Source organism: Bufo gargarizans, chromosome 9 (genome assembly GCF_014858855.1).
Source record: "Bufo gargarizans isolate SCDJY-AF-19 chromosome 9, ASM1485885v1, whole genome shotgun sequence".
Classification (NCBI taxonomy): Eukaryota; Metazoa; Chordata; class Amphibia; order Anura; family Bufonidae; genus Bufo; species Bufo gargarizans.
In genome coordinates, this window is record NC_058088.1 from 193,853,802 (window position 1) to 193,866,735 (window position 12,934).

Below are 12,934 nucleotides of genomic sequence, written 5' to 3' on the forward strand. Positions count from 1 at the left end.
CAGAGACATTACATCACATGTGACTGATATCGGCCGCTCCTCTTATAACGCTCCAGCACTGATATAACCTCCAGACATTACATCATATGTGACTGATATCAGCCGCTCCTCTTATAACGCTCCAGCGCTGATATAACCTCCAGAGACATTACATCATATGTGACTGATATCAGCCGCTCCTCTTATAACGCTCCCACACTATTATAAGCTACAAGTTTGCTGTTCCGTTAAATGATTAACTCTTTGTTTCACATTTGGTCCTAGGTACATTGACGATGTCATTACCCGGATTGACCGCATGTTCCCGGAGATGACCATCCATTTATCCAGACCCAACGGGACTTCCGCCATGTTGCTGGTATGTTTGGCGTTTATGACTCCACCTCCGGTATATACTCCGGCTCCTGGCAGAGCCCCGCCCCTTATTGTGTGTATATGTATACCATCCAGCTTTCCTGGACTCCTGAACGTCATGCTGCTTTACCATAGCCATCATGTATGTGCCATTCTGGAATCTAGGAAAGCTGGGTGAGGGCCGTTATGGCAGCCATATTGTTCCTGACCCAGCTTTCCCAGTCACAGATAAAACATTGGTGAAGACTTGCATTACTGGGGAGATTTTGAGGCTGTTAACCCTCCGTTTGCCGCACAGAAGTGCGATGCAGCGGACGGACCCTCGTGTCTGCTCGGCCCCTGGATCATGACAGGACGCGCCCGCCTCCACCTTTAGCTCATAGATGTGGGATGTCAGCGCCGCTTGTCCCTGCGGAGGAGAAAGCGCCTCGTCAGGCAGGCCTAGCACTCTCAGCCTCCGTATCCGAGGATGCGCCTCCAGGACCCCCGGGGCGGCCGCGTACTCAGGTGTGACAGATGCTCAGCGACCCGCAGATGGACAAAGTCACAGCGCTTCATGACAGACAAGCCTTAACCCTTTACTGCCGTGACGAGCGAGGACGCTTTCGCCAGCATCCTGTGTAATAAAATGTTCTTCAGCTTTGCCAATATCTCTGCCTGCTGTCAGTGAATATGGGACTTAAAGGCGTCTTTAAATTTGGTCCATCAATAGGTGGGGATGTGACATTTGTTCCTTTCCTGGTCGGACCCCACAGATCTAATATTGATGACCTCTCCTAAGGAAAAGCCATAAAAAAACAAACCTCTTTAAAACCTATGCTGACCTGAAGGTTTGTTACAGTGTATCAGTTTAGACAATACTCATTGAGCAGTTCCAGTATCTGTCTTGTCCTGGAGTCTAGGTGATACATTGTAACAAACCCTCAGCTGTGTGACCAGGACAGACTAGCTCAGGGCACGTTTTTAGCTATTGTATACTATCAAGAAGTCCAGTGATCAGCTACTTCTCACAGCTGAAGGTTTGTTACAGTAGCATCCAGTCTAGACAGTCCTCTGCGAGCTGAGCACATTGGCAACGCAAGTCTCTGTCCTGTGCTGAGGGTTTGTTACAATGTATCATCCAGGAGTCCGATCTGGTAGAGGATTGTGCAGACTGGACACAGTTGTAACAAACCCTCAGCTGTGAGAAATAAGATCTGTGCAGCTGAGGGTCTGTTACTTTGTATCCACTCAGGTAAAATGCATCATTCTACAGTCTGGGCTGTTCAGCTTTTTAGAGCCTTGGCTAGACTGGATACAATTGTAACAAACCTTCAGCTGTGAGAAGTATTAGAAGGAGGCAGGTTTCTGGAAGCAAGTAGGAATGTTCCAATTCACTGACAGTAAGCAGAGATCTTGAAGGTGGAGATAAATGTAAAGCCTATGAGAAAGCTGCGGACGTTTTTGCTGCGGCTTGCGGAGTGCGAGCCCGGCATCCCGCGCCGCCTTCCCGTAGCCGACATCCGCAGCGCGGGATGAAGACGTTTTTGGGAGGCAGACCGCGTTCGGCCTCAGGGGAGGAATGGGCTTCTAATTAAAAAGTAAAGTGAACATCTGCTTCAGGGGCGGGCGGCCAAATCCAATCAGCAGACAATGGAGGAAGGCAATAGGCTGGCGGTAATTAAGAAACCGTAATCGGCGCTAAAGGATGCACAATATATTCAGTGTCGCCTCCAATTAGCGTCAAAACACCCCCCAAAAAAACAGGCTGCCGACACGTAGCGTCTGCGGGATAAACACGCTACTGTCACGCTGTGCGCCGCCTCATCCTGCTGTAGTTAAAGGGCCGCAGCGCGTTTACCCCGCACACTGCTCAACCTCAGCTCTGTCACACATCTTATACTCTAGTCACCTCTAGAGCTGCAAACGCGCTACAGTCGGCGCTGTATGTTAGTGACAATGTATTCCGCAATCTCCTGGCCTGATATCCCGCCGCCTCCCACACTCCAGCTGTTCTAAAACTACAACTCCCAGAATCCTCCTTTCACTTCTGTGGGAGTTACAAGAACAGCCGAGTAAGTTTGCATGCTGGGAGTTGTAGTTTCACTGCAGTTGGAGTGCCGAAGGTTGCTGATCCCCTGGTATAGAGATGTGGGGTGCCCCTTTAATTTCATCCCCTGACCCTTGCATGTATATAATGAGGGGTATTATATAGGGGGGTAAAAGAGACATTGCGCTATGGCCTTCATCTCTGAGAGGCACTTCCTGGCGGTATTATTTGGGCACCATATGGTAGAGTGTTCGCTCCATGGCAGTATGATATACAGGTCCTTCTCAAAAAATTAGCATATTGTGATAAAGTTCATTATTTTCTGTAATGTACTGATAAACATTAGACTTTCATATATTTTAGATTCATTACACACAACTGAAGGAGTTCAAGCCTTTTATTGTTTTAATATTGATGATTTTGGCCACAGCTCATGAAAACCCAAATTTCCTATCTCAAAAAATTAGCATATTTCATCCGACCAATAAAAGAAAAGTGTTTTTAATACAAAAAAAGTCAACCTTCAAATAATTATGTTCAGTTCTGTCCTCAATACTTGGCCGGGAATCCTTTTGCAGAAATGACGGCTTCAATGCGGCGTGGCATGGAGGCAATCAGCCTGTGGCACTGCTGAGGTGTTATGGAGGCCCAGGAGGCTTCAATGCGGCGTGGCATGGAGGCAATCAGCCTGTGGCACTGCTGAGGTGTTATGGAGGCCCAGGAGGCTTCAATGCGGCGTGGCATGGAGGCAATCAGCCTGTGGCACTGCTGAGGTGTTATGGAGGCCCAGGAGGCTTCAATGCGGCGTGGCATGGAGGCAATCAGCCTGTGGCACTGCTGAGGTGTTATGGAGGCCCAGGAGGCTTCAATGCGGCGTGGCATGGAGGCAATCAGCCTGTGGCACTGCTGAGGTGTTATGGAGGCTTCGATAGCGGCCTTAAGCTCATCCAGAGTGTTGGGTCTTGCGTCTCTCAACTTTCTCTTCCCAATATCCCACAGATTCTCTATGGGGTTCAGGTCAGGAGAGTTGGCAGGCCAGTTGAGCCCAGTAATACCATGGTCAGTAAACCAGTTACCAGTGGTGTTGGCGCTGTGAGCAGGTGCCAGGTCGTGCTGAAAAATGACATCTTCATCTCCATAAAGCTTTTCAGCAGATGGAAGCATGAAGTGCTCCAAAATCTCCTGATACCTAGCTGCATTGACCCTGCCCTTGATAAAACACAGTGGACCAACACCAGCAGCTGACGTGGCCCCCAGACCATCACTGACTGTGGGGACTGGACACTGGACTTCAGGCATTTTGGCATTTCCCTCTGCCCAGTCTTCCTCCAGACTCTGGCACCTTGATTTCCGAATGACATGCAACAGTCCGGTGCTGCTTCTCTGTGGCCCAGGTCAGGCGCTTCTGCCGCTGTTTCTGGGGAATGCGGCACCTGTAGCCCATTTCCTGCACACGCCTGTACACGGGGGCTCTGGATGTCTCTACTCCAGACTCAGTCCACTGCTTCCGCAGGTCCCCCAAGGTCTGGAATCGGTCCTTCTCCATAATCTTCCTCAGGGTCCGGTCACCTCTTCTCGTTGTGCAGCGTTTTCTGCCACACTTTTTCCTTCCCACAGACTTCCCACTGAGGTGCCTTGATACAGCGCTCTGGGAACAGCCTATTCCTTCAGACATGTCTTTCTGTGTCTTACCCTCTTGCTTGAGGTGTCAATGATGGCCTTCTGGACAGCAGTCAGGTCGGCAGTCTGACCCATGATTGCGGTTTGGAGTAATGAACCCGGCTGGGAGTTTGTAAAAGCCTCAGGAATCTTTTGCAGGTGTTTAGAGTTAATTAGTTGATTCAGATGATTAGGTTAATAGCTCGTTTACAGAACCTTTTCATGATATGCTAATTTTTTGAGATAGGAATTTTGGGTTTTCATGAGCTGTGGCCAAAATCATCAATATTAAAACAATAAAAGGCTTGAACTCCTTCAGTTGGTGTGTAATGAATCTAAGATATATGAAAGTCTAATGTTTATCAGCACATTACAGAAAATAACGAACTTTATCACAATATGCTAATTTTTTGAGAAGGACCTGTAGTCAGTCTCTGGAACAGACCCATATCGCTTCTGTGTTGTGTTATGTGAGCACTGTTTGGTAGTATTATGTATGGTACTATACAGCGCTATTATCTTGGCACTGTATGATAGTATATTCCTAATATGTGGGCACGGTATGGCAGGATTATGTCAGCACTCTGTGGTAGTATTTTACGTGGTAATGGTTTAGGCTATTATTTGGACTCTGTATAGCAGTATTAGATGTGCTTTTGTATGTTACTAATTGATGAGCACTGTATGGCAGTGTGTATGATGCTGTTATATGTTACTATGCAGCACTATTATCCTGGCAATCTCAGGTCATATTGTATTGGTACTTTTTGGCAGTACTATGTTGGCATTATATAATACTGTTATTAGGCCCTGTATGGGGCTGTTATTTAGCACTCTGTGGTGTGTTGACCCTGTATAGCATTATTATTATGGCAGACTATGACACAGGTGTTGTATAGAAGTGTTATTTGCACTGTTATGTTGGCATTATATAGTTATTAGGCACTGTATGGCAGTATTACATGGGCACTGCATGGTGCTGCTATATGGCCTGTATTATGGCAGTATTACGTGGGCACTGCATGGTGCTGCTATATGGCCTGTATTATGGCAGTATTAAGTGGGCACTGCATGGTACTGTTATGTAGCCTGTATTATGGCAGTATTACGTGGGCACTGCATGGTGCTGTTATGTGACCTGTATTATGGCAGTATTAAGTGGGCACTGCATGGTGCTGCTATGTGACCTGCATTATGGCAGTATTACGTAGGCACTGCATGGTGCTGTTATGTGGCTTGCATTATGGCAGTATTACGTGGGCACTGCATGGTGCTGTTATGTGGCCTGTATTACGGCAGTATTACGTGGGCACTGCATGGTGCTGTTATGTGACCTGTATTATGGCAGTATTACGTGGGCACTGCATTGTGCTGTTATGTGGCTTGCATTATGGCAGTATTATGTGGGCACTGCATGGTGCTGTTATGTGGCCTGTATTACGGCAGTATTACGTGGGCACTGCATGGTGCTGTTATGTGACCTGTATTATGGCAGTATTACGTGGGCACTGCATGGTGCTGTTATGTGACCTGTATTATGGCAGTATTACGTGGGCACTGCATTGTGCTGTTATGTGGCTTGCATTATGGCAGTATTATGTGGGCACTGCATTGTGCTGTTATGTAGCCTGTGTTATGGCAGTATTACGTGGGCACTGCATGGTGCTGTTATGTGACCTGTATTATGGCAGTATTACCTGGGCACTGCATGGTGCTGCTATCTGACCTGTATTATGGCAGTATTACGTGGGCACTGCATGGTGCTGCTATCTGACCTGTATTATGGCAGTATTACGTGGGCACTGCATGGTGCTGCTATATGGCCTGTATTGACTTTCTTTGCTCTTATTTCCTCCGCCTACCCCCTTTTTTACCTCGGAGGTCTCCCCAGGCTTTGCTTTGCCCCGCTGCCCCCACTATCACTTGCTATACGCGTCGATCATTTAATCCCTGTAATTTTCGTCTCCTGACGCACGACGTTCCTGACTCCTACCTGCGCGCCTCGCCTGTGACGGATGGCGGGGCGGCTGCCATTCTTCATCTGACACCGCGCGCCGCGTCTCTCCCATCTATTACTGTGATGGATTGTAATCCAGCGCAATTTATAAACAAATTGAGAGAGCGCGCCGATTTACATCTCCGGATAACGCGCCCGCTGATTGCCTTCCCCAGTCACTCTCCACCCCCTCCCTCGCGTCGTTCAGCCAAAGCGCTATATCAGGCGAGCGGGTAGAGCAGCGTGTCTGCTGAGGGTTGTAGTAGTAGTAGATTCTGCACAAGGCAGATGCACAGCCCCTGCGCCCCCCTCCCATATCTTCCATATTCTCCCATCATTTCCACTATTTACTATTATTACTATTATTTCCATTTTTTACTGACTTTGTGCAACATTTTGACACTTTGTGTCCACAGTTTGAGACTTTTCTATCTATTTTGACTTTTCTTCTTCGAGTCCACTGTCAGAATTCCCACCCTACCCTGGACTATGCGTGCAGCTTTGGGTGTGACTAGAGAAGAATCTGTAATGTAGCCTAAATTCACTAGCAGACAGGCGGCAGAGGGAACTGTCGGTGATGAAATCTGAGTTTTTCCTTCATCCGAAGCTCTCGGTCACTGCGTCCGCGCCATTTATTACAGCATGACAAGGGTTTCGTGTCCTGGCCGTCGCTTGCGAGGACCTGTAATGCCCGGCGCGGTGTGATTAATCTCAGCATGATAATTACGGGGACGGCTCATACTTCACAGAGAAGCCTGAAGAATAATCTCTCCGTCCTACATTAATATGTCAGGAGAGTTCTGCTCTGAAGGAAAGAAGAGGAAAAGACTCAGAAACGGAGTGGAAGTTGTGTGCAGTAAGTTACTGACGGGGGAGGGGCAGACGCTGCCTGATGGGGTCTAAACGCACATCAAAGCGCCCCCCGAGGCGCGCGGAGTGCTGTGTTTAGCAGTGTGTGCTGCGTGCGGGTGAGGAGGCGCCGGCAGGCGCTGCTTATTACCTCTTACACATTTCGTGCAGTTATATACATATTTTAGTAGTTAATTATCTGTTATTTCTAGTGTCAACACTCACATGATGAGCGAGGACGGAGGCGGCGTCTGCCGGCGCGCAAATCTGAGATATAGGGACACCCCAACATTCATGTCCCCCTCACCGAACCCCAAACCTTATTCCTCACCCTTACTGCTCCTGACAACCCTAACCCTCTCTTCTCCTGACAACTCCAACTCTTAATTTTGTCATGTATCTGACACCCCAATTACTTACTTCTCCTGACAACCCAAACCCTTACTTCTCCTGACAACCCAAACCCTTACTTCTCCTGACAACCCAAACCCTTACTTCTCCTGACAACCCAAACCCTTACTTCTCCTGTCAACCCAAACCCTTACTTCTCCTGTCAACCCAAACCCTTACTTCTCCGGACAACCCAAACCCTTACTTCTCCGGACAACCCAAACCCTTACTTCTCCGGACAACCCAAACCCTTACTTCTCCGGACAACCCAAACCCTTACTTCTCCTGACAACCCAAACCCTTACTTCTCCTGACAACCCAAACCCTTACTTCTCCTGACAACCCAAACCCTTACTTCTCCTGACAACCCAAACCCTTACTTCTCCTGACAACCCAAACCCTTACTTCTCCTGACAACCCAAACCCTTACTTCTCCTGACAACCCAAACCCTTACTTCTCCTGACAACCCAAACCCTTACTTCTCCTGACAACCCAAACCCTTACTTCTCCTGACAACCCAAACCCTTACTTCTCCTGACAACCCAAACCCTTACTTCTCCTGACAAGCCTTACCCAAAAATTCTTATTTTTGTCATGTCTGCCAACCCAATCCTTGTCTCTTGACAACCCTAAACCATTACTTCTCAGTTGCGGTTCTAGTTCATCCCTGAGATGTTGGGCGAGATTGAGGTTGTGGGTAAAGATTTATCAGCAAACCACAGAAAGAGCCCCCCCAAACTGATACCACAATGTCGGGGGCTCACAAGCCCCTAAAAGCATATCCTCTGCTGAGGCCCAAAGAGTGAAGAACGCCCCCAACAAAGATGGCGGCAGGACCGAACTGCAAATCTGATGCCTGAGCCAAACCCAAGATGTCTCGATGCTGCTGCATTCATCTTCAGAATCCATCGCGGGGAGGACCCCCGTCCATGGCCAGACTCCCACCCTTCCATTACACTGTGCTGTCCTCTGGGTCTTTGATGACCGTGTTTACGCTCCCGGGGACAGGTCGCCCTCATCATGTCCCCCAGGGAACAAAGGATTAAGCCGCAGCGCTATAAATCAGAGCGAACCGGAGCTCCTAAATTATCAATGAGGCCAGAACATGGTGTGAGAGGCGAGCCGCTGACACCCGCTCCTGACCGTGAGGATCTCTGCGGAGGTGTCAGCCCCCTGGACCAGTCCTCCCCCACCTTATGACGTGCCCCCCACATTTATAATTTCAGGTGGCTCCCAATTCTCCCTTCTCACAGTGTGCACAATCGTGGGGCTCCTCTCCGCTCAGTCGGCCCGCGCGGTGTAGTAGTGAATGGCCGGGCGTACGCTGCTGCCCGCCTGCCTGCTCCGGCCTCATTACATCCCTTTTATGCCTTGATACATGTGACACATCGCTCAAACTTCTCGAGTGGATGATCTGACTGCACCCGCCCGAGACGTCTGAGCGGACCCCCGAGGGCCCCGCTGCGCCTCATTTACAAGACGTCCGCTGTTTGGGGTTATTGTCACGGGGAGAACTTGGACGATTGTGGTTTGTCACGATTTGCACAAGTTTTCACATCAATCTGATACATTGTAGAGAACGCAGTATAAATGCCAAGGCCAGGGAAACAGTCAGCATGAGCCGTGATTTGTGTACAGCACCCATCCCAGGGGCATTCACTAGAGGCCAGTGGTACCTACCCTGCTGAGGAGGCATTTACTAGAGGCTAATGGTACCTACCCTGCTGAGGAGGCATTTACTAGAGGCTAATGGTACCTACCCTGCTGAGGAGGCATTTACTAGAGGCTAATGGTACCTACCCTGCTCGGGGGCATTCACTAGAGGCTAATGGTACCTACCCTGCTCGGGGGCATTCACTAGAGGCCAGTGGTACCTACCCTGCTGAGGAGGCATTTACTAGAGGCTAATGGTACCTACCCTGCTCGGGGGCATTCACTAGAGGCTAATGGTACCTACCCTGCTCGGGGGCATTCACTAGAGGCTAATGGTACCTACCCTGCTGAGGAGGCATTCACTAGAGGCTAATGGTACCTACCCTGCTGAGGAGGCATTCACTAGAGGCCAGTGGTACCTATCCTGCCCAGGCGCATTCACTAGAGGCCAGTGGTACCTACTCTGCTCGGGGGCATTCACCAGAGGCCAATGGTATATACTTTGCCCAGGGGCATTCAGTAGAGGCCATTGGTACCTACCCTGCTTAGGAGACATTCACTAGATGCCAGTGGTACCTACCCTGCTGAGGAGACATTCACTAGATGCCAGTGGTACCTACCCTGCTGAGGGGCTTTCACTAGAGGCCAATGGTACCTACCCTGCTGAGGGGCTTTCACTAGAGGCCAATGGTACCTACCCCGCTGAGGAGACATTCACTAGATGCCAGTGGTACCTACCCTGCCCAGGGGCTTTCATTAATGACCAATGGTACCTACCCTGCCCGGGGGCATTCACTAGAGGCCAATAGTATCTACCCTGCTCGGGGGCATTCACTAGAGGCCAATAGTATCTACCCTGCCCAGGGGCATTCACTAGAGGCCAATAGTATCTACCCTGCCCGGGGGCATTCACTAGAGGCCATTGGTACATACCCTGCCCGGGGGCATTCAGTAGAGGCCAATGGTACATACTTTTACCCGGGAGCCTTAAGTAGAGGCCAATGGTACATACTTTACCCGGGGGCATTCAGTAGAGGCTAATGGTACATACTTTACCCGGGAGCATTCAGTAGAGGCCAATGGTACCTACCCTGCCCGGGGGCATTCACCAGAGGCCAATGGTACCTACTTTGCCCGGGGGCATTCAGTAGAGGCCAATGGTACCTACCCTGCTGAGAGGTATTCACCGGGGCCCAATGGTACCACCCTGCCCAGGTTTATTAACTAGATGCCAGTGGTACCTGCCCTGCCTGGGGGCATTTATTGGAGACCATTGGTACTTACCCTGCGTAGTGGAATTTACTAGAGGCCAATGGTACCTACCCTGCTGAGGGGCATTCATTGTAGGCCATTGGTACTTCTCCTGCCCAGGGGCATTCACTAGAGCTCATTTGTACCTACCCTGGTGAGGAGTATTCGCTAGAGGTCAGTGGTACCTACCCTGCTCATATCTGCATAGCCTAGTGACATCTGCATCTGGCGGTCAGTGGAAGGATCCGTAAACTGCTCAGTGCGGTTTGTATAATTGTGACTGATTGCGGAGCTGTCACGTACTACGAGCCCACATCGGGTCAAGGACGGGCACCTCTGAACTAGCAGCAGCCTGTACGTCCATCATCCCAGAGGGGGATTACAATACATATAGTGATGGCGAGGAGGAGGACGGGCGGCGGTGGTGACGGATGAGCCCGTGGACCAGTCTGTGACTTCTCCTGGTACCCTGTACCTCCTGGACTTCTCTATAAGAATGGTGCCACCTGGTGGTCAGATGGTAACTGCATGTCACCAGATACTGGGACGCTATAATATATTTTGTATTTGTAATTTTGCGGTTGCTATGGGCAACACTGCAACATTTCCGTAATATGCATAAGCAGAAAGATGGCTGCTTCCATGACGGAAAATGGCTCGGAAGGTTGCCACGCGTGAACGGCATGAAACGATCGTCTCCCTCACACCCGGGCTTCATTAAGAGTGTGGCTCCGACCCTGCTAATGTCTACTAATGAGCGGCACACTGAGACGGCTCCTGCAGCACATGTAATTAAATCATTCCTCCTGGCGGGGGCCCCGCTCGTACTCGGCATGAGATCACAGCTCGCCGCGGCGCAGCGCTCCTGTTAACAGCCGCTACCTGCGCCTGACAAGGTTACAGCAGCCAGTCACATTAAAGGGACGGGTGTTACAGTCAGCGGTGGAATGCCATGTGCTATGCCCGTATAGACGCAGTATCTGGTGGCGGGCACCATGCCAGGAGAGCGGCGAATGATCCCCAGCGCCATCCTCAAGTCCGGGAGGGGGGGCAATAAAACTCATTAGCCTGTAATAAAAATATCTGCCACTTCCTAAATGGCATTGCCATGTTCAAGATCTCTGCTTGCTGTCAGCGGATAGACTGGTACAGTCAGGGTGGGTCAAGCTCTGCCCCTGTGTTAGCGGGGCTAGGTCAGTGCACGTTTTTGTTTTCCAGCTGACAGCAAGCAGAGTTCTTGAAACTGAAAATAAAATGAAACGCAGAGCCTGTTAGAAAGTTGCTATTTTCTTTTTTTTAAGGACTTGTCCTAGTAGGACCTATGAACATTACAGACGGGGGTCTCTGGGGGTCTGTGTCCATAGGCCTCGTCTATGTCTGTAGTGACGGCGCCGCTTATCTTCTGGAAATATCAGGTCTGTGTTTCCTTCTCTGCCAGAAGCAGTTGTATTGGCGTGTTCCCAGTGCCGTGGATCGCTGCCCACCACCACCTCCAGCTACCGGAGTTTTAGGGGCTCGTTCACATTTTCAGGCTTTTATACCCCATTCACATGCAGCGGGAAAAACCAACCCGCATTTACTGTTCTTTATAGCAGCGGGCAGACGTCACACTCCCACCCAGGTGCCACCCGCAGGAGGCGCAGCGTATAACCTTGCCTGTGCTGCGCTCATCCCTGGCCATCTGCGCAGAGTATACCGCCCGTATCACGGCTCATTAAGTGAGAGCGACCGCTATCCTGTAACCTTTCACTAACCTTACGGAAGGAGGAAGGAATAATTGCTACCAGTGGTGTTTACCCAGCACAATAGCCCTCGCCAGCCTGTGCCCCGAGTCCGCTGCCCGTGTTGACTTTCCTCTCGAAACATGCACTCTTGCAATTAAGTTAGATTAATGAAAGGTAAATGCCAAGAGCCGCGCCAAAGCATCGCGGTAAAGAAACTAATTAGAAAGCCTGTTTACTCTAACCGCTAATGGCTTAATTGCAACCTCTCCTGCTATTTACTAACAAGACTCGTCAAACACCAGTGCGCAGGAGAGCTGCAGACCCAAAACGAGGGCACCGCTGCGGGCGTCAGAACCTTACTCCGAGCATGGATCCAAAAGATGCAGATGTTACTCCAGTGCAGGCAAAAATTATACTGCCCTGTACATAGGAGCCGTATTATAGTAGTTATATTCTTGTACATAGGAGCCGTATTATAGTAGTTATATCCTTGTACATAGGAGCAGTATTATAGTAGTTATATTCTTGTACATAGGAGCCGTATTATAGTAGTTATATTCTTGTACATAGGAGCAGTATTATAGTAGTTATATTCTTGTACATAGGAGCAGTATTATAGTAGTTATATTCTTGTACATAGGAGCAGTATTATAGTAGTTATATTCTTGTACATAGGAGGCAGTATTATAGTAGTTATATCCCTGTACATAGGAGCAGTATTATAGTAGTTATATTCTTGTACATAGGAGGCAGTATTATAGTAGTTATACTCTTGTACATAGGAGGCAGTATTATAGTAGTTATATTCTTGTACATAGGAGCAGTATTATAGTAGTTATATCCTTGTACATAGGAGGCAGTATTATAGTAGTTATATTCTTGTACATAGGAGGCCGTAATCATAGTAGTTATATTCTTGTACATAGGAGCAGTATTATAGTAGTTATATCCCTGTACATAGGAGCAGTATTATAGTAGTTATATTCTTGTACATAGGAGCAGTATTATAGTAGTTATATTCTTGTACA

The 12,934-nt window shown here is 49.1% G+C and overlaps 1 protein-coding gene across 1 annotated transcript in view; it reads left to right on the plus strand.

The window, feature by feature from the left end:
- MED27 (mediator complex subunit 27) overlaps window positions 1-12,934 on the plus strand; it is a 117,469-nt gene that overhangs the window by 77,759 nt on the left and 26,776 nt on the right. The window contains exon 4 of the mRNA XM_044305870.1: window positions 265-358. Within this exon, the coding sequence (XP_044161805.1) occupies window positions 265-358 (94 nt within the window). The remainder of the gene's footprint in view (window positions 1-264; window positions 359-12,934) is intronic.